The following is a 21,637-nucleotide window of genomic DNA, read 5'->3' as shown; positions in this document are numbered from 1 at the left end:
TGAACATTTTTACTAAAAAAAAAAAAAAGATTTCAAATTGTATTGTGCAAAGAGATGTAATTTTTGGAGTACTTGAAATGCATTAATTAAAAGACTTGTTCAAAATAAAATAGACCCCTGTTTACTGTCTGTGATGTGTGCTTTTCTCTGTTCGTTTGCTGCAGTTTCAGTTGTGTGAAACAGTGAATGTAATGTCCTCTGGGGCTCGGGAGGAGAAAATATCCCAGAAGATGTCATAAGAGTTGTTACAAACTGGTGTTGTGGAGTAGTTTGAAATGTGCTATTGAGTTGCATTATGGGTACAAGTTTCAGTGTTTTCTGACCTTTTCTTATACTAGGCACTAAAAGTTAAGATATCCGAACCTCTGCTGCTTTAATTTTGACCATTCTACAGTTTCTCCATCCATATCACTGCTCACCAAATAAAGACTTGTTGGAGCTGAGACTAATAGGAAAACCATCTGCACTCCAATCTGTGCAGTGTTCATTTATTGAGGCAAGCTCCCAGTCAGAGATCTTCAAGCATCAACAGGAAAAGAGTGAGCATAGTATCAAGATGTCAATGTTGATGCTTGAAAAAAGGTCTCTGAACGAAAGCTAGCTGCAGTAAAGCCATGTTTCAGAGATCAAAGTGTGTATTTAATTTTTTAAAATATAATCTGTTCCTCGTAATTCCCCCAACGTTATTGATTTACAATTTTAAATCACTTGAGTACCCCATTTTACAAAAGTGTACCTATGACTTGTTCTGGTTGCATTAGTGCGCAGTATGTATGCCTGTATACAGCAAGATGACTAAAAAGGCATCACATGTTATTAATACTAATGATGGGACCAGGCAGTACAGCATCCTCATGTTTTGTTTTTTGTTCTTTTAAATTCTGCACGATGAAGAAGTGTGAGGTTAAATTTTAAAGGTATTTTAGGATGAATTATATTGTATTGAGATGAACTGACAGATGTTTGCTTGTTGATGTGTCTTTCCTCTTGTGTTGGGCTCTTCAACCTGTATCCTGAATTTATAATTTACTGTGGTGAATTCCTCAGTATTGTGAGGTTCCTGTAAAGTAAACTTGATCACTCGGCTGGATGCACTGGAGGGGCGTCCACAGCAGAGGGAGCAGCTGCTGTGGATTCAGTGGACCAGAGGTTTTGGAGTCACCAACATCAGCACCACATGCAGCTTCTCATCTCCTCTGTTTCCATCGAACAGTGCTTCAGCCGTCATTGACAACTTCAACCTGACAACTTAACTCCAAATAGTACGTGGGCAGCTCAGTAATGCCTTGTTTATTTGAGTGAAGTTGGCAGAAGGAAATATGGCTGCTCAGACACTTTTATTTTCCTTTGCCATGTGACAGCCTGCACAAGTAGGCAGTTTATCTCCAGTGTAATCCATGTGTTTGTCACACACATTATTATTCATTGCCTATACTTATTGATGACTTTTTCCTCATGAGTGTGTTTGATGATGTAACAACCATTGGAAAGTGTATGTCAGATCCTGGGAGCACACTTTTGCACATGCAATGGAATGCTATTGATTTTCAATGCGGATCCTCAGCTGCAGTCGCTGGTTGTGACATGAACGAGCACAGAGAAGAGTTTAGGCTCAATATTTTCTAGATAATGCAGGCGGTGAGTTTTGTTCCAGGAAGTTTATATTGTTGTCATTGCTGATGCTGCGGTCCATTTTCCTCACAGTTCCCTCTTCAAGCATAAAAACAACATCCCAGCAGAGAGGACAGTGTCACTGACCCTGGTCAACATGCTACATTCAGAGATTCAGCTCTGTGCAAGGAGCTGGCGTCACAGCTGATAAGCGAGCAGCACCTTTTGTCTCTCCGTGCAGTCACAAAGCACGATTGTAAAAGTGGCACCGGCCTGCTGAGTGGCACCAGGACTCAACTGAGTGGCAGCGAACACTCGCTCCAATGACCCTGAAAGCTGCAAAAAACAAAGGATGGAAACACTGTGGCATCACAGAATACAACTGCCAGTTCATTGTCCAGTTAAAGATAACGCCCACTAGATTATCAAGACTCCGCCATTCAGCCAGTCTGCACAGATTTTAGCAAGATTTAGTATGTCTCATGAAGGAATTTGCTGCTGCATGAAATAAAGTGAGTAATTGTTACAATATGCTGCCAGTTGAAGGAATCAAATCTTTCCTTTAATTCAAACAAGCTACAGACAACAAAAGAGAAACAGCTTTCCTCATATTGAACGTATTTTGGTGTCTCCATGTGATTTCACAGAGACAAGGAGAAATGCTTTTCTTACACACTCAGTTCTTTCAATCAGCACAGTAATGTTGTCCCACATCATTCAAAACCTGGCCAATAGGTGAGGAGGGAGAATCACATGCACCTGCACATGCAGCGTTATTGAGCAGCCCGTCAGTCTATAGAAACTGATTTTCCTCTCTGCTCCATGCATGCGATTGTATACATGACAAACTGACATGAACTATAATGTCATGTGTACTTTGACCCTCAGGCTGGTGTCTGATAAACTCACCCTGCAGTGCTCTGATTCGTCTATCAGTCACCTCTCCGCTCCAGCACTGAGGCTTTGGCGTCTTCTTGAACTGGTACTCTGGTGCTGTTTCCTCCTCCAGACTGGCTCAGCCTACTGGTCTGCCGGTGTCAGTGACCCCCACTCTGTCTCTGAAACTTAGATAGCATGAAGAGGGGATGGCCAGAACTTTCTGTCACTGAAGGCATCTAAGAGCCCTTTTTTACATTTGCCTGTAGTCACAGACAGTATGATGGTATCATGTGGCCTAATGGAGTCACTTACAGGGTTTAAGCAGTATGCAACAACCCTCATGGTCTTAACTAATGATTAATACTGACTAATACTGACCCAAAGCCAGTGGTGGAAAGTAACTACATTTACTGCTTAAAACTTTAAAGAGAACTGCTTAAGCACAACTTTGAGGTACTTGTAGTCTACTTGAGTATTTCCATTTTATGCAACTTTGTACTTCTGCTCCACTAAAGAGGGAAATGCTGTTCTTTTGACTCCACTTTATATATCTGACAGCTATAGTAACTAGTTACTTTGCAGATTAAGATTTTAGACACAAAACAGCCTCTAAAATACAGTAGTACAGTAATACAACAGTAGCATGCTTCTTACTAACTAGTCTGGAAGCCAACATGCAATTTATGGTGTGACGTGAACACTTTTAAACGAGAATGGACTTTTCAGTGTCCAGCAGTTGAGCGTTTGAAATGAAAGATATTTGCATGTTCATAGTTTCTGGATTTTTCAATGAGGGATTTTTTTGTGTGGAGTCTTTTGAATTGAGTAAATTTGCATTGTGGTATTGATGCTTTTACTCAAGTAAATGGTCCGAATACTTCTTCCACCAGTGAGCAAAGATGTGAGGAGTCTCCACAGGCTAACAGGAAGGCCTTGTATATAACTACATTCATGTTCACCTCTCCAACAGCGGAGTCACCGCCGGAGGTTCCTGGTAGAGTTCCCACTGTGACTCAGATCATCTTTGATAAGGACATTAACTAGAGTAATCAGCTCATACAGGAAATATTTTACAGCATAATGCTCTGAGCTGACACTGTGAGGTGTAATCATCCTCTGCAATCCTAACAACTAAACTCAAATGATCCATCTCTGGTGTCGGTGAAGGTTTTCAATCTTCGACTAATAAATGCACTTGTCTGCCGGTGAGATTCATGTCTGCTGTTACTGTCCTCTTTCATTTCATCACAGAGTATTAAAGCCTACACACCTAATTTAAGGGATGTATGAGGATATATCCGGTAATGGTAATGGTGTAAATGCTGAGAGGAACATTACATCAACAAACTCAGGCAGCTTAACTGCAGTCTTCAGTGATAAATGCAACAGATGATGGAGTCTCTGATACGACACCCTGAAGTGAAATGTCTCTAATGAGATTGATTTGTAGAAACTTTAATGTAGACAAAACAACACTGAGTAAAATACAAATATTAATAATGAACAGGAGGTTTGCAAAAGAAGAAAACAATTATATGTTAGAACAAAAAAAGGTGAATATACAGATAAAATCATCACAAACACTGAAGAAATGGGAGCAAACCTAAAAGGAAACTGACAGGCATGTAAAACTATTAGTGCAGTACTAATTATTTCCAAGTGAATAAAGACAAATAAAGGGTATTCTAATATCTATAATACAATATGTACAACATATATATGAAAAGTCATAACAATGTGAAACACACAGGACTGAGATTGTGTTTATGAAACATAAAACATAAAGACAGTCCAGTGTTGGTTTGGTTAGTTTTTACAAAGACGGTGCAACTTTGTGCTTGTTTTGTGTGTTTCTACTGACAGCACAGACCAAAACAATATCCGTAGAGCTTATTTAGCTGCAGTATTTCTATCTGAAACGTTTCCTAACTTATTTTACTTTGCGTTTTGACCTGTAATTGTTCTAATGTTGTCATCACTGAGCTGAAAAGCTTGTCTCTGCAGAGCATGAAGTCGAGCAGAAGAGTAACTACAGCCTATCCTGCTATTATCGGGTTTGCCAAAGAGAGCGCGCTGACAGAGGAAGCCTGTTCTTACAGACGGAAGCTGTGCTGGGTTGTTCTTCACCTGACTGACAGTAAAACAGCTGATTCTGAACCAGTTAGTCCTGGAGGTTAATGTCTTTTTTAGCTCATGGTGATCATCTCATATTTGTCCTTCAGACTGATGTCCTCGTCCTCCTCGTCTTCCTCGTCCTCTTCCTCCTCATGGGGCTTCTCAGGCTCGTCGTGGTGGTGGTGGTGGTGGTGCAGCTCAATGAGCAGGTAGTAGACGACGGCTGCGACCACGCCCCCCACCATGGGCCCCGCCACAGGGATCCACCACCAGTAGTCCGCAGTGCTGAGGAGAGGAAGAGGAAAGAGTTAAAATACGTCTCTGGCAGTTTCACAAACAGCGGGCACAGAGGTCGCTGTCGGCCACTGGATCATTCACAAGCATCGACCGCATCTGTCAAGTGCATGTGATATTATATAACAGTGTGGTCCATGTCAGCAGCTCAGCTCTTCATCAGTTTACTTTGAAAAATATTTCAATAAATAAATCTAATTAAAGGATCCAATTTGGAGGATTTGACAGGCAGGCAGATATATACAGGTGTGTGTGTGTGTGTGTGTGTGTGTGTGTGTGTACTGTAGATATCATAGTTCATCAACTGTCTACATTGAGCTGTAATTATTCCTCAATCTATTACTGTATTAGATGTAATAAGGATCAGATCTCTTTTCTTTAATTAACCAAAATCACTTATCACAATGAATAAAATAACCTACTTAAGGTTAGTCAAACAAACCAACAGTACAAACAAACAAACAAAATATTAATAATAAATGCACATCTAACGTTTTACACATTCAATCCAAAAGCCAACACTAAAATAACTGAGTCAACTTTATAGGTTGATAAAATTATACGTGATCCATTCAGATGTAACACATATTTATTAAATTTATTCTCACGTTTTCTTGTTTCTTTTTAACAACATTATCTCATATGACGTTGTTCTAATTAATAAATCTAACCAGTTTTTAAATGATGGTGTCACAAAATATAATATATTTATAGTGTATTTGATTCAACCCAGCTACATGAGTATGTAGAAATCACACAATAAACTTTGTATTGTCACGTTTTAAAAAAGAAAACTGCTGTACAGTTACCTAAAGACCTCCATCCCCCATCCGGCTACAGCTGTGAACAGTCGGGGTCCCAGGTCTCGGGCAGGGTTCAGGGGGTAGCCACAGTTCAGTCCCATGGACACACCGATGGCCATGATGATCAGACCGATAGCCAGCGGCTCCACACCTTTGGGAGCTCCAATGTTTCCACCATCAATGATAGCCAGAATACACAAGACCAGCATACCGGTCCCCACCACCTGCAGGAGAGTTTGATAAACTGAGTTTAGGCAGGAAAGGGATCAACACAGTACTTTAGCAGTAAGCACTGGTTACTTCCCAATCACGTTTTTATTTAATGTGATTCTGTTTATCTTGCCTTGAGTTTTCAGGAGAGGTCTTTGAGTAAGCTCTTAGCTTCCTGCCTCCTTTGTTTACTTTACATTCATGTGTAAAGTGTCTGTTTATATGTGAAGGTCTTTGTGTACATGTCATATCTTTTATAATAATGGTATTTTTTTAAGAATAAATGAAATACGTAGAAGTAACCTGTGTAGTGGTCAGGCTGTATTGGGTACATTAAAAAAAATCACATTTGCAACAATCTGAATATGTATCACTAAAACTAATAAGTCTAATCTTAATGGTTCAAATATAGGTTTTAACTGCTACAAAAAGTATTTAGGGGCTGCAACCTGTGCAGCACCACTGTTACACAGATATTCATAAGAAAACATTAACATATTAGCACAATCACACTGATCAGACTTATCTCAGTGGTCCACCTGATGTGGTTTTCAACGGTTTTAAGCTGGTAGACGTGTTATTTTTGGATCGCTGCACTAAAAAGACGGATAATGGTGTTAAGTATAGATTTGACCTTCCAGTGAATGCCAGGAAGTGGGTCATTAGACCCAAAACTAAGCAAAAGAGTGGGTGTCTGCAGACTAAATGGGGCAATCAATTTTGCATTAGCCAAATTTGCCAGACTTTGCAGTATTTGGAGCCTGAATGGGAGCGGCGGTGCACAATAGAGGGAGGTCATTGGGTCACAGCGACCAGAGCTCACCTGATCGATGAAGCCGCCGAGGACTGACAGGTGTCTCGCAGGGTAGGAAGCAAAAATGTGACCTGTTGCATTGATTCCCGTCACTGACAGAATCCCATTGGTGAAGTCCATGAAAGCATCTGTGAGGAGGACAAATACAGAGTTGTAACTGTGCACAGGGATCTATTAGTGATGAACATGTAGCTGAAATATTTTTATTGTGACAGCTGAATGATGACAGTCCTCGTTTTTAGTGTTGCTTCCTTTTCAAGTTTGGGAGAAACTAAACTTTAGGAAATCATTACCAACTGTTATATAACTACTTATATAAATACGGTATAATATGCACATGTAAGGGTATAAAGTTCAGGTGTATTCACCATAGTATAACCCAAAGACTGCAGCAGCTCCAGCAAAAGCACCAAGAAACTGAGCGATGACATAGAAGGGAAACTTCCAGATCTTCAGTTTGCCAAGAATCACCATGGCCAGAGACACAGCAGGGTTCACATGGCCCCCTGGGACGGAGGACAAAGCAGAGAGAGAGAGAGAGAGAGAGAGGCACAGTGGGTGGGGGTGGCTGGCATGATATCCTCTCCATCATTAGCGAGGCCGTCACATTTACGAGGGGCAGCAGAAGGGGAGCAGCCCCCGGGCGGAGCAGGGTTTTGTTATGTATGTTCACAAGCAAAGAGGCAGAATAATGGTCACATATTAGAAATTCAGCCTATGAGAAAAAAACAAAAGGAGCATTATTCTGTTCCCTTTTTAATAAAGCTGTGCTCACATCCTGCCAGGTTTTAATTTTTAAAAACATATTAGAAATCTGTGAGTTATCTGTCCTCATGAAAACCATTTGGTCCTTTTGATGTCAAATTAGAAGAAGCTGCTGCTCAGATGAGGCACGCAGTCTCGTTTGGAGTCTGGTCTCTGTCAGAGACAGATGAACGTAGCCTATGATCAATGGAGTTTGCAGGACATTTAGTGCCCAGGGTTATGTATGACCCCAGAGAGGCTGTGCACTAGCACTAACAAATCAATGGCCAGTCCACGTTCATTGAATCTGGACAGAGAGCTGGCACGTTCCTGCTGACACTGGAGGCGAGGAGGTGGCACATGGCTGGACAGGAAGCCATAAAGTTAGATTATTACAAGCTGCAAGCCTCATGAGAAACAAAGTTTTTTTCATTACAACAGATACAAGCGAGCTGCGTCAGACTATTTATATGTTCTGGCACAGGTTGTTTGTAATAACTATGAGTTATTTGAATGCATTACAGAGTCTGTAGCGCTGAACAGTAGATCAAAGGCAGCAAAGACGTTGAATATGCAAGCGACAAACTGTTCACAAATATATTATTCAAACTGAGGATGTTTTTCAGTTGATTTGACAGGATGCCGATATCCAGGAGAGTAGGAAATAGATCTCAACAACATCCATTGAATATTATTCATTAAAGTGTATTGCACGTGCATTAAATTCAAAGTACCAGGTCAAACACTGCGAGTGGGGTGTGGTGGCTCATGTGTGAAAAGTTTTACTTGAGTGGAAATAAACAATAAGGTGTAGAGGTTCATGAAACCACATTTACCTGACACTCCACCAGCCACATACACTGCCATCATGAGTCCTACAGAGAAGCCGATGTGGACGGTGAGAGGCTCGCCCAGGGTGTTTCGACTGAGGACGGTCTGAGCGACTGAGCCACAGCCAAACAACTGACAAACAGAGAGGAAGAGAACAACAGATTTTCACCAAAATCTGTTTAATTGTCTTTTCAAAGACAACATCATCAAAGACACAGAGCATTTCTGAACATGAGCAGACTGGAGCTTAAGACTTGAAACAACTTAGAAAATATATTGTGCAAAGTGAAAAAACACAAAATTATACTTACAACCAGGACAAATGTCCCCAGGAATTCTGCCAGGAATTCCTTGAATATTCCATGTTTGAGAGCACAGTGTTGCCTCATGCTTCTCTTGTGTTGTATTTCCATGTATCTCTGTGCCAACTGCTGTTAAAACTACCAGATGTCCAGCAGTGTGAACCTCTGGAGTTGATCAGAGCTCTCGTGTCAGATCTCCACCTCTATCCAACCGCAGCCATTCAGCACAGACCATTGATCCATTTGTACAACCATCACAGTCCTCGTCAGCCTCATCAACAGTTTCACAGCAGAGGGCAGAGTGACTGACAGGTGTGACCTGTGTTGTATCTCCATTAAACACAAATTCAAATCAGATTTCCTTTATTTGTGTGTGTACTCAAACTCAGCTTTACAGACACATCAGCTGGATTTATTTCAAGAGTTTTAAGAGTTTCTGAAGGTATATAAATATGAGTGAGTGAGGTGGAAACACATTTTAACACATTTATTCATTAGTTTAAGATTTGGAGTTTACTCCATTATTAACTCACACCGCAAAGGAATAACTTAGAGAACAAATTAATCCGTTTGAGTAAATGTAAATAAGCCAGTTTGTCTGTTGCATTGTAAAACATCAGTTTGTCAGATGTTGCAGTTTTACATGTTGCCACAAGAGGTCAGCCGTGGCAAGGGGCCATGCTGTTCACAACTATTCAGGAACATTATGAAGCCACACCTGAGTTGTTAATGGAATTATGTTGAATTATGATATCAAGGATTCTTCACAGTAAGTCCAATGTCCCTTAATGAAGTCCAGAAATGACTGTTGGACAGCAATTTGTTTTTATCACACGTCAGTCAGTCAATCAGATCCAAAGTCGTCCACGTCGTCCCCCACAACGTTAATGACAGCAGGAGGTGATTTCCTCTTACGCCTGTTAATGCAAAAAAATAAAATGACGAGAGTTAAAGAGCAACTTGATTTGCACGAGATGTACATGAAACGCAGAAACTCAGTGGCAGAAGGTGAGTGGTCACCTCATCTCACTCCGCAGTGCGCTCAGTTGGCCATGAAACTGCTCATTGGCCTCGATCTGCTCATCCAGTTCTCTCTGCAGCTTCTTTTTAGCGTGTTCCAGACGCTCGATCTCCTCCTCCGCCTCATCCATCTGCCTCTTCGCCGTCTTCAGTCTCTGAGTCAGCTGCAGAGTTCACAAAAGTGAGATATTGAATCATGAGTCAAGTCTGCTGCCCCTGACTACTCGATAACTTTGTGGTTAAAGACGTGTCTACCTGGTCTCTCTGGCTCAGCAGGTTGATGTGTTCCTCGTCCGTCTGCATCTTCATCTCCTTCACCTTGCGCTCCAGCTTGCGGTTGGCTTGTTGCAGGTTGTTGTTGTCTCTGAGGGCAAAAGCACCAAGAGATCACATCGCTGCTGCTGCTGCTTCCTGTAACTCAACACCTTCCTAGTGTGTTTCGGACCAGAGATACTCTCACTCTTACAACCACAGTGAAAGTGATATGAGGGGGTTCACTGCTCGACAGCTACCATCAAGTGTCTTCTCCTGCACTGGTAAATACAAACTCTGTACACATTTATGTCTGTAAATATTTTTTGATAAGGTCTGATAAAGATTATTTAATGTACAGGTGCTCACCTCTCCTCTCCCTGCAACCTTTCCTCAAGTTCTTGGATGCGGCTGTTAAGTTTGGAGACGAGTGAATCCTGGTTGGTCCTCTGTGATCCTTCCAGATGAGTCACTCGGCTCTTCAGGTCTTTATTCTGACAGAGGAAATGAAACAGAAGAATGTCATAAATTAGGCAAAAGTTAAAGGTACCCTGGAGGAGTTGTTGACCAGTAGTGGTGCTATGGAGCAATGTTTTTATGAGTGGGTGCCAGTTTTGTTTGCTGAGGACACACATTCAGTTTCACATAGTTCCACAGATCTAAAAGAAAAACAGCACTGTGAAGAAGAAAAGGTCAATACCTGTCTCAGGATCAGAACCTGTCTCTGACTCGGGGGTCAGTACCTGTCTCTGTCTCAGGGGTCAGTACCTGTCTCTGTCTCAGGGGTCAGTGCGTGTCTCTGTCTCAGGGGTCAGTACCTGTCTCTGTCTCAGGGGTCAGTACCTGTCTCTGTCTCAGGGGTCAGTACCTGTCTCTCCAGGCTTGTCTTGTCACACTCCAGGTCCTGCCTGCCGGCTCTCTCCTGCATCAGCTCGTTCCTCATCTGATCCATCTGTCACAACCAACGGAGAGGAAACACAGTTTTTAGCTTCCAGCAGTGGAGGAAAGTAACATTTACTTACCAAGTACTTAAGTCTGACTTTGAGATAGTTGTACTTATAGTGAGATAGTTGTATTCACAATCTAATAATGTAATTTATAATAATATGTCAGTCACAGAATGAGTGTGTGTACTGTCTTCCATATTGACTGAAAACACGGCTGTACCTTATTTAAAAGGGCACCACCTGTTGACAATCGCTTTCAGGTTAAATGAAAAGTTTCAGCTTAATTCCTAAAGTCAGAGGAAATGCTGTCTAGTCTGAGCAGCCACATCAGATCTAAAGGCTCTCTCTCCTCTCTAATAACATCCAGAGGCCCAGTGAAGGGAGTGTGAATAGCTGCTCACAATAGTTAGCTGTTTTTTGTCTTTGCACTGCACCCAGAACAGTGTTTTGTGTCAATTAGTCTGCATCATTTTGCTCCCATGAATGGTGGCCTACTTTACAGGCACACTGAGGATGTGAGGCTCAGAGATGAAGACACATATATGAAGTCAGAGGGGTTCAGTCATGTTTCAGGGCTGTTACAAAGTGAGCGTTAAGAAACAAAAACTTTGTTTCACAGCCAGGCTGGAAACACCAATCAGCAGCTTTCAGTGTCTGAGTGGAAATCTGAGTGCTCAGCTCTAAATCTGTTTATAATAAAAACAGATCTAGGGCTGGGTGTTGAAACCAAAGAACGTGGCATTAAAGTTGTCTCTTCACAGTTGGGGAAAATTTATGAATGTGAGCAAACACAAAATGAAAAGCAAAGAGAGCGAGGGAGTAAACCTGCCTGCTCTTTGGTTTTGTCTAATCGCTCCATCAGCCGGTCAGCACTGCTGCGCTCATCATTAAGATCTTCTTCTAGTTGACCAATACGTCCCTGAGAGGAGAGGAAGACATGAGAAAAGTGTCAAACCACCATCAAGTTAATATATATTGCATCACACTGTCATGTACAGAGGACATGATGAGTCTATCCCTCGAGGCTGTGGTTAGAAAACTGACTCAGATTTTAAAAAACAGTGTTGGGTAATAATATATGAAGAAAACAGGGGGAAAAATGCAATATGATAATAAGATTTGGTACAAACTGCTGAATGGACGCGAGTGTTTGACACTGGAAAGTGTGAAGGAGGATTCCCGAGAACACCCAGACAGGTCTGATAACTTTGTACAGTAAACACGAGCTTCCTCGGTCGATACGCAGTGTCAACACACGGGTATCACTGTGTAGTGTTTTGTCATCAGCAGTGCAAACAGTGCTGAGCTGTGAGATGTTGTTGCCATGAGTCCTTTCAGCACCCTTATAGTTCACAGGACCAAGTGAGCGCAAATAAAGGCACCTGAACAGATAAACACTTCAAAACATGTGATAAACTGAAGTATGTTCGACTGGGAGCTCTAATAAGAGAGAGTATAGTTTCTGATTGAAAGCTCCCGATGATCATCAGTTTAGATTCAGTAAACAGATATACAGTATGTTAGTATGCCAGGGAACATTGCTGTTGTCATCCAAACACCTTATAACTCCACTCTGGGTAGATCTTTATGTTTAAACTGCGACTAAAAGATGAGATCTACGGTGAGCTCAGAGATATTTTATATCATTTGTCAAAACCCTACTGGACAAAGGCAACTGTCATGGCTGTCACGTTGAAAGAAAAGTTTCTGTTTTCAGGAGGCCGATCATAAATAAATCTTTGCAGATGCTGAGTGACAACAATCTGAGGAAGACAATTTGTGGTCAAAATGTTGTCATGTCCAATAAAATAAATATTGGGAATAAGAGAGCAGTGTGTGGGTATTTTTTCTACATTCTGCACTGTGACAAAGTATACCTATTATTTGGATGCATGCTTATCATCTGGGTGCCGATTTTACACAAGAAGATCAGTTTACTAGACATGGTTAGTCCCACTCAGCCTGTGAAAACAGTTACATAATGTCTTCTGTGGCACCTGGAGGGAGGTTTCCAAAGTCTGAGAAGTCCGCTTGGGTTCGGAAACCACAAATCTATAACAGAAACCTCAGACCTCAGAAGAGGTCTAATGAAAGACAATACTGAGTTGTATTATGGGAAATGTAGGATCCAGTGTTTTTGGAGTTTCTTGGAATCTGTCCCCCCAACATTATGGAAGAGCAATACTAAATTGCTGGTGTTCCCCTTCAATTCACCAAGTTCCCCTCAGTTAAGGCTGCTGAGACGTTTACCTCCATGAGTTTGACCTGCCGCTCTCGCTCTCCCACCGTGGCTACGTTCCTCTCCTCCAGCTCCTCCACCCTCTGCTCCAGCTGCTGGCCCCTCAGCTGGGCCTCCTGCTGCTCCCTGCGACACCGCCGCAGATCCTCCTCCAGAGGAAGCAGCTGAACACATAACAGACCACAGAACAAACACACACTGTAAGATAAGGTAGCATGCAACGTCTGCTATTAGACAGTGGTCAATCAGTCAAGACATTATTAAACAAATACAGATTTAATCAACTCTGGTAACACGTCTGAGACTACTCCTTTATGTTTCTGTTTAATCTCGCACATTTAAAACATTTTAAACTTATTTTAAGATCCCATTAGCACCTAATGAGATGAAAAATACTGAAACAAAGGGACGTAACTCTTTTCCACCCAGGTGTCGGCTTGTTTTTTTAGTAGATTTCAATGACGACTAAGACAGTTGAACCCACAAGCTGATGAATCAGAGAGACAATGAGCACCACACCTCTTCCTGCAGTTTTTTGGCCGCCTGTCGGGATTTCTCCAGTTCCGCTCCTTTTTCCTGCAGCTGTCTCCGCAGCTCGTCCAACTCCCACTGACTCTTGTCTCTGGCCTCATCGACCTGGTTCTGAAGTACATCTGTAGACGCCTCGCACTCCTCCATGATGCTATTCATCTGGACACAGATAAACAAATGGCTTGTACGGTGAGATAAGTAGACCTCTACAAGAAAAAGGGATAATGCATCTAACCCAAGCACAAGAAATATGAGCTGTATCTGCCGATCTCATCAGTCTTCAGGGTTAAGATAACAGATTTTCTCATCTGGCTCCAAAAAATAAAGCTGGATTTTCCCATAAAGCCCCATAAATAGTGCAGGTCCATCTCTCACCTTCCTCTGCAGTTGCTCCACAGCCCTGTCCTGCAGCCTCCTCTCATCCTCCAGTTCAGTTTTTATCCTCCACAGCTCCTCTATTTGCTTCCTCTCCTCCTTGAGCTTCTCCTTAAGGTCCCTGTGCTCATGATTAAGCTTGGTCAACTTACCCTGGAAAACAAAACAGAGGAAAGGGGAGACTGTGGCTATAAAATGTCTTATGTCATGATGTCAGCCATGAGTTTAATGCGAATCAAGCTGTTTCTCTCTCTTCTTTTTCTTTTTTCTTTTAGATATTTGATATTTATTTTTGACTTTATGAATGAGTGAAGAATAGGAAACGGAGGGGATGGCATGCAACAGAGGACGTTAAAGTTACATGGTATGTATCTTAGGCCACTAGGCCATCACAACGCCACCAAGCTGTTTCTCTAAAGCTAACAGCAACCTCGCTTTACCTGCACGTCCTCCAAGCGAGTGAGCAGCGACTGGTTAGACTGACACATCTCCTCCTCTTTCCTCCTCACATCTTTCAGCGCTTCCTCAACCTGCTGCTTTTCCCTCTGTGGCACAAAGGAAAAAAGGGACATACATAAAAAATGGCTGAATAGATGACATCAGTGTGATACATGTTGATGTCTCCCACCTCCAGCTGCTTTGCTCTCTGCTCCAGCAGTCTCTCTGTGGTTTTACACTCCTGGAGTGCCTGACTCAGCTGATCCACCGTGTTGTTCTTCTCCTGCACCTTCCCTCTGAGCTGATCTCTCTCCTGGCTCAGCTCCTTCAACTGCGCCTTAGCTGCTCCTCTCTCCTCATCTGCGTCTACCTTCTGTTGACCCAGCAGAGCATTGCTCTGGGAGACAGGGTGGAATAACAAACGATGAACACGAGAGGCAAAACAAACCACGTCTTAGCTTTTGGAAACAAAGAGAAATAGTAGAACTGCATGTCTTCCCTGTTACCTCTTTAGCCAGATCTAAATCCCTGAACAGCTTTTCAAGCTCATTTTCATATTCCTCCTTCAGAGCTGCCATGTAGTTATCATGAGTCTCCACCTCCTCTTTGAGGGCCCCCTTCAGGGCATTGAGCTCCCTCTCCCGACAGTGCAGCACCTCCTCCTGCTCCTCCTTCACCTGTAGCATCTCCTGAAAGTCTGCACGCAGCTGCACCATATCCTGACAGACATCCAACAAAATACTGCGTCACTACCTCGAGTCCAGTGGAGGAGCTTTACAGCCGCTCTTGATTTGTGAAGTGTATCTTGTTCATGTGGTTTTAATATACCTTCAGAAGGACTTCTTTCTCTGTGTTGATCACCTCTGCCTTCTTGGCTTGGTCCAGCTCATCATGCATCTCAGAGAGCTGCTGCTGAAGGTCTTTCATCTCCGTCTTAGATCTCCCTCTCTCTGTCTTCATCTGAGTCAGCCTGACAACATACAAAAATATGCAGGAAAGATGGATTTATTTTAGTTCCATATTTCATATCAAGGAAAAAAGCCTGCTTACCCTGCTTTAAGGTTTTAGAAAGGCTCTTGAGAGGACAAGATAACAAAGGAGGATACCTGCACACTTAATCCAAATGGCATTTGACTCTGCTTTTGGTCAAATGACCCTCATCAGATCACAACACATCACAGTTCACTTCAATGATCTCAGAGTATGAGCAGCATCTCAGTTAAAGAAAGTGGAACATAGCATCGACCCAAATCCACCCACCAGCACCTCCAAAGCTCACTAATTTACACACTTTATCTACTTTGTTTAATCCATAGAAAAAAAACATATGCTGGACAACTTATTGGAAGCAGTGACTTCCAGAAGCCAAGAAATACAATCCAACAGTAGGCTAGCTGTTTCCTCCTGTTTCCAGTCTTTATGCTAAGCTAAGCTAATTAACTGCTTCATATTTACTGTACAGACATAAGAGTGGTATCGATCTTGTCATCTAACTCTTGGCAACAAAGCGATTAAGAGTATTTCCTGGTAAACTGAGCACACAAAGACCATTTCCACCCACTGGCTGGTCTTCACCTAAGGGGCAGATGAAGAGAAGAAAAACTACAAATTTAGCCAAAGAAAGTCCAGCTCAACCATTTTCTTGACAGAGAGCTTACATGTTGCTTAAGAGACAGTTAGTTTAAGCCTTTAAGGGCAAATCTGTCACTTTCTGAGGATTGCAAAGAGTAGTCCATTTTCACTTTTCACAAATTGGATTAAATTTGGGGGGCTTAAAACTTCAGCCCTCTTTTAGCTGATAAGATTTGATCATGTTTTTTCAGTTTTCATTGTAAACTGTTGAATGAACAGATCCTTACTCCTGTTTGGTAGACTGAAGTTCGGCCTCGATGTCAGCCAGTCTGTCCCTGAGTGAGCACAGCTCTTCCTGACTTTTGGCCAACTCTTCCTGAAGTTTCTTCTTCTCTGTTCTGGCCTTTTCACAAGCCTTGGCTAGAGTCTTTTCATTCTGCACAACAAAACAACAGAAAGGAACATCATCAGTCACAGGAAGCGAGTGTTTTAGAGGTGAATCAGCAGGATGGCACTGCACTGCACCTTAATCTCAGTTTGCAGTTTTTGCTTCAAGTTAGACACTTCTTCCTCCAGTGCTTCCTGCTTCTCCAGCAAAAGCTTCACCTCAGCTGCATAATCCTACATATGTGAAAAAAGGAGACGTCCAACAACACGGTACCATCGTTAGCTTCAGACATTAAATCATGCTGAACAGTGACCAACACCGGCAAACCTCTCATCCCAACACACACTTTCTCATCCTCCTCCACATTCTCCACAGTTTTCCATTTGACCTTGTCGACCCTTTCAAGCAGCAGGGTGACTTTCCTCTCTGTGGTGGAGTCATCATCAGTCGTCCTGAAAAGCAAACACACTAACTGTACTGACAGGCTGTAATGATACAATTAAATTTAGTCAGTTGCTAAATAAAAAGTATGGCAGTGCAATTTGTGTTGTGAAAGGAAAATGTGTAACTCTCTTCACAGGTACACAGCGTTTTTAAATTCTAAATAAAAGCTCGACTTCAGCACATTTTTTTAAAATCCACTGATGGATCTTAAAAACTTTCCATGCGAAGAAGTTATTTTATCAGTTCAAGCTCTGCATTCCTGACTGCTGCATGAGCTCACACAGCTGGAGCAGCACCCCCTTATCTGACTGCCCTACATGATCCCAAACACAAGCTAATCACCAAAAGGTGGCTGAAGCGTAAAAAAAAAAAAAAAAGAGAGAGACTGTGTTTTTTTTTGGAACTTCAGTTGAAGTGCAAATGCATTTTCATGTATTAAGTTGTTTAAAATAATTGTTCAACATTTTGGGAAATGTGCTTTCTTTCAGAGAGTTAGATGAGAAGATATAATATTGGAATGCCAAATATGAAGCTACAGCTAGCAACCTGTTTAGCTTAGCTTAGCATAAAAAACTGGACACAGGGGAAAACAGCTAGCCAGGACCAACAAAATCTACTAGCACCTCTAAAGTTCACTAATTAACACACTATATCTTGTTTGTGTGACTCCAGGAAGTTACTGTGTCCGGCCAAGAAATAACATATAACCTACATACACATAACCTTTTGTAAAACCACAGCTTGTTCATTTCTACACTTCATTTTTTGTACAAATAAAACAAAGGATATTTAATTAATTAGTGAGCTTTACAGGTGCTGGTCGGTGGTTTTTTTACTCATGCTAGCTGTTTACTCATGTTTGCAGCCTTTTTTAAATCTCATTTTATTCTATTTTAAATGATTTTACTTTGCTTTTTTATTGTGCTGTTAAATGTTGCACTAATGCCTTACTTTGTGTTATGTAAAGCACTTTGAATTGCCTCTGTGTTTAAAAGGTGCAATACAAGCTAAGCTAGCTGCTGGCGGTAGCTTCATATTTTAGGTACAAACATGAGAGCGGTATCAATCTTCTAACTCTCAGCAAGAATGAAAATAACCATATTTCCCAAAATGTTGAAGTATTCCTTTAACTTCAAAGTACTCAGGGCTGCAGGGCACTTACCCATCCTGGAGGTAAGTGAACAGTATTTGTTTTTCTGTGTCTTCAGTTGAGTCTACTGAGACTTCTTGCTGTCCTTTCAGAAGATCAGGAGTGACCTGGTTAAGGGATATACAGCAAATAAATACACCCTTTTAAATTACAACTATGCCATAGCGCAAATCTCTTTACCTGTGCATCTCTTTCATCAGAGTCATCGGTCTGGTCACTACATGATCTGGAGATAGAGGATTTCTCTGCTCTGTGAAGCAGTTTTGCAGCCTGTGGAGATATCGTCTCTTTTCCATTATGTCCTTTAAGCAGTGTGCTGGCCTTGTTTTCCACCCTCTTGCTCATCAAAGAAGCCTCTCCGCTGAGGAGTCGAGCCCTGGCTGACCCGGGAGGATATATCCCGCCTGGGGTCTCGCCCCTGATGCCCTTCAGAGACGAGGCTCTGCTGGAGGAAGAGGAGGAGGACGAGGAGTCTGAGGAGGTTCGACCACTGTCCACGCTGCGTGACCTTCGACACTGCTCTGGGTCCAACCTGTTCCTCGGCCCTCCCCTTCCCCTCCGCTGGCTGCTGTTAAACTGACTTATTAGCTTCCCCACAGATAAGATTGAGTCTGTCTCCACAGAGTTTGGGGACCTTGCAGGGAGTTGTCGACCTGAGGGAGGTGCCTTGTTCTGGGCCACCTCACTCAGGTCTTCCCCTGGGCCCTCAGCAGGCAGAGGGATCCTGGGTTTGCTCACGTTAGCAGTCTGGGATGTCTCAGGAGAAAGGCCGGAGTTCAGCTGTACGGGTCGAGAGACTGAAGCTGTTGAGGGAATGACCAGGTTCAGGTTATTACTTTCAGGGTCATACGGCCTCAGGATCTCTGGGTGTTTCTGATAATGAAACACAGAGGAGGTTGCAGTCCTCTGTGACTCAGTTGGAGAGTGTCTTCCATCCACAGACCTCCTCACCATGCCTGGGTTGTACCCCGCCTGGTGAGTGATGACAGAGATGTCCCGGTGGCTCTCCTGGCCAGAACTGTTCAGAACCACGTAGGGCTGACCTTTAATCCCTTGGATCTGCACCCTGACTCCAAACAAGTTGTCCTGGCTGCCTCTGGGACTGTGTTGCTGCACGAAGCTCCTCTGCATCTTGACGTCTGGGGAGCCGCTCAGTCTGTGAGACTCCATCGTGACTCCGCTGGATTAACAGATGAACTGGTGAAAAAACAAACCGGTGTGTTAAAAATGACACTGAAGGAGACTGAACTGACTGGTCAAGCTGATGTTGGTGTTTACACAACATCGGTGCAGGGTCGGAGCCACACTGGGACACAATGACAGACATGCGGGCAGCTCCTCACACAGCTGCACTCAGCCAACACATAAAGACACAATAAATGGACACTGACGAGAGCCTGATATTGCTGTGCAATGAAAACAGCTCCTTCTGTGTGCTCATGACAGAGTACTATTGTACAGCCAAAGCTGAGCCAACCGCATGACGACTACGACTGGCCGAGGTCTCCGAGGTGTCGTCACCCACTTCATCGTATAACACTTGAGGAAAATGTTTGTCAACTAATATGTTACTGTGAGGCTGAAAGAACACAAGAGGTGTTGTGCAACAGACACGGTATCTTCTTCAGCAGAATTAATTTAATGAATAACACAACCGATTGCAGCTCATTTATTACAATAAGTTAGTTCAGAAAAAAATATTGGTACCGCTTTATAATGGCTTTATTAGTCATTCATTCTTCTAGATCAGATTTAAGCCATTAATAAGAACAACTTTTGGGTTGCCAGGTTGTGGAAAATCCTCCTCCAGCATGACACTTTTCCTAAAAGTCATCAGAAAGTCCAATCAAATGGACTGTTAGACCATTTAATAATAATAACAACATGAAGTTATTAATATCTGCTGCTTACCAAAAGGTAATTGGCCGGACAATCAATTTAAGAGCTTGCTTAAAAAGACAAACTGAGTGTCATCATCAAGCTGGCAATATATACTTATAACTGTTCTATGAAACATTAGTTAAGTATTTATTAACTATTAATAACGCCACTAATTACAGTTTATAAACCCTTTATAAAAAAAGTGTATTATTAGAAAGTGCTAAAATATTTGACTAAATCAAGTTCCTATACTTTTGGCCAACATAATTTCCTATTACTATTTTTTGGTTTTGACGTCACACTTTTTAACTTGGTGGTGTAAAATCCAACTTTCGCAGTTTATCAGCGAGTCTCATTCATGTAGCTGTGAAAATGTTTCTGCTGCGGATCTGCGTTTATCCGGTTTTACTTCAGGAACTTCACTTCGCCTCACACTGTTCAACTTTCAACAAAGAGGCTTCAGTTAGGACAGAAAATACAGGTCCATGGAATTAAGGCACATAAACGCTAAATATGACAGAAAACGGTGAGTCCCATTTAAGTATTATAGGAGGAACATACTGACAGATAAAGTGAAGGTGGGGGGGGGGGAGTTAAAAAGTACGTTAAGATCCCTAAAGTCACGTCTACAGATACACTACAAGTCGCGACAGAAGCAATATCGCGTTTCTTATTTTAAGGAAATATTAATTAATAAAGTTATAAAGACATCGATCTGCGCTGAAACTTACCCGCTGTGTGTCCAGGCTGAGCGTAGAGCAGAGTCCTCCTCCTCCTCCTCAGTCCCGCTCAGAGAGGCGTTCACTGCCTGCTCTGTGTCAGATATTCAAACCATATGACTGCTGCTGCTGCTAAGTGCTTAATATGATGAAATATATGAATTTATAGGAAACTAATAATGAGTAGAACAATAGGACCATTTATCACACGGTAATATGCTGATAATAATCCACTTAAGTCCCGAACTGTGTGTAGTGGGAAAGACTGGGACAGACTGTGGAGAGAAAGTTCCCATAAAAGTTTAATGACAGTTGGAGAGTGTCCTTTATATGTATTTTTATTGAACAACACTTTAAGGAGAAAGGCTGAAGTAATCCTGTGATATATTTATGGTTTGTGTTCTCTGTAAAGCCATGTTCAGGTGGGGTAAGCTTAGGCCTTACCAAATGTGTGTACATTGTGTAATATTACACGTTGTACAAGTTCTGAGTAGTGATCATTACTTTCAGAACTACTCAGAACTTATTTCTTTCCTATCCTCGTTAATCATCTCAAAACTTCCCAGATTTATTAAGTGCCCCTTTGGAGGGGCCCCACCCCTAGGTTGGGAACCACTAGGTGAAACAACAGAACTGCATATAAAGTAACTAAAACTAGCTGCTCCTGGATCAGCTACAACAATAACTATAACCATCTAATAATGTAATATGTGATCATTTATCTGTCACAGGGGCCAAGCACACTACTTTAAGTACATTTTGAAGATATTTATTTATTTCACTGACCCATTCTAGCAAATTGTTATCCAAATGCACACTAACAGTAGGCCACTTTAGAGTGCAGGACTTTACATTGTTGTATGTACCACTGTACTGTACTGTATAAACAGTAGGTGTGTGTGCATGTGTGCTTACAGAACATACAGACTGAAACTATTTGAAAAAAGACATTTATTGCTACATTATCATTTTGACACATGCCTGTAGGCTACTTCAAACTGTACACATACTGTACATGTTATGATAGGAATATTTCAGATTATGTTTGATTATTATTTATTATTTGTTCAGCAATGTG

At 42.0% G+C, this 21,637-nt stretch overlaps 2 protein-coding genes across 5 annotated transcripts; both read right to left on the bottom strand.

Moving 5' to 3' along the window:
• Nucleotides 1–4,676: 4,676 nt before the first annotated feature.
• LOC139287184 (aquaporin-9-like) lies at nucleotides 4,677–8,901 on the bottom strand. The gene is made up of 6 exons (XM_070908186.1): nucleotides 8,613–8,901; nucleotides 8,307–8,433; nucleotides 7,095–7,232; nucleotides 6,736–6,854; nucleotides 5,709–5,926; nucleotides 4,677–4,890 (listed from the first exon to the last, which is right to left on the bottom strand). The coding sequence occupies exons 1-6, from the start codon at nucleotides 8,712–8,714 to the stop codon at nucleotides 4,677–4,679; spliced, it is 918 nt and encodes a 305-aa protein (XP_070764287.1). The 5' UTR covers nucleotides 8,715–8,901.
• Nucleotides 8,902–8,949: 48 nt separating this feature from the next.
• On the bottom strand, nucleotides 8,950–20,623 carry LOC139286384 (cingulin-like protein 1). Of its 4 annotated transcripts, none has more exons than XM_070907141.1 (19): nucleotides 20,572–20,623; nucleotides 18,140–19,156; nucleotides 17,972–18,066; nucleotides 16,712–16,817; nucleotides 16,503–16,598; nucleotides 16,265–16,413; nucleotides 15,234–15,375; nucleotides 14,912–15,124; nucleotides 14,596–14,802; nucleotides 14,408–14,512; nucleotides 13,968–14,120; nucleotides 13,581–13,751; nucleotides 13,073–13,225; nucleotides 11,652–11,741; nucleotides 10,744–10,827; nucleotides 10,245–10,369; nucleotides 9,879–9,987; nucleotides 9,624–9,787; nucleotides 8,950–9,520 (listed from the first exon to the last, which is right to left on the bottom strand). In XM_070907141.1, exons 2-19 carry the CDS (start codon nucleotides 19,127–19,129, stop codon nucleotides 9,448–9,450), a joined length of 3,225 nt encoding a protein of 1,074 aa, XP_070763242.1. In that variant the 5' UTR covers nucleotides 19,130–19,156; nucleotides 20,572–20,623; the 3' UTR covers nucleotides 8,950–9,447. The 4 variants fall into 4 exon arrangements, with proteins under 4 accessions (XP_070763242.1, XP_070763244.1, XP_070763243.1 ...); XM_070907143.1 differs by having other exon boundaries at nucleotides 16,754–16,817; XM_070907142.1 differs by having other exon boundaries at nucleotides 17,972–18,039.
• Nucleotides 20,624–21,637: the final 1,014 nt, after the last annotated feature.

This window comes from Enoplosus armatus, chromosome 6, assembly GCF_043641665.1.
Source record: "Enoplosus armatus isolate fEnoArm2 chromosome 6, fEnoArm2.hap1, whole genome shotgun sequence".
Classification (NCBI taxonomy): Eukaryota; Metazoa; Chordata; class Actinopteri; order Centrarchiformes; family Enoplosidae; genus Enoplosus; species Enoplosus armatus.
The sequence above is the reverse complement of the archived record's forward strand: the minus strand, read 5'-3'. Positions and strand labels throughout refer to the sequence as shown.

Bases quoted from the DNA above. Each gene is read 5' to 3' on its own strand.
- LOC139287184 (XM_070908186.1), bottom strand. From the start codon at position 8,714: ATGGAAATACAACACAAGAGAAGCATGAGGCAACACTGTGCTCTCAAA. The intron at 8,434-8,612 runs GTAAGTATAATT...TCTGTTTGTCAG, and splicing joins TGGGGACATTTGTCCTGGTT to TTGTTTGGCTGTGGCTCAGT. The intron at 4,891-5,708 runs GTAACTGTACAG...TCCTCTCCTCAG, and splicing joins TGGGGGATGGAGGTCTTTAG to CACTGCGGACTACTGGTGGT.
- LOC139286384 (XM_070907141.1), bottom strand. From the start codon at position 19,129: ATGGAGTCTCACAGACTGAGCGGCTCCCCAGACGTCAAGATGCAGAGG. The intron at 14,513-14,595 runs GTGGGAGACATC...TTTGTGCCACAG, and splicing joins AGAGAGCAAAGCAGCTGGAG to AGGGAAAAGCAGCAGGTTGA. The intron at 13,226-13,580 runs GTGTGGTGCTCA...TTATGTGTTCAG, and splicing joins CCAAAAAACTGCAGGAAGAG to CTGCTTCCTCTGGAGGAGGA.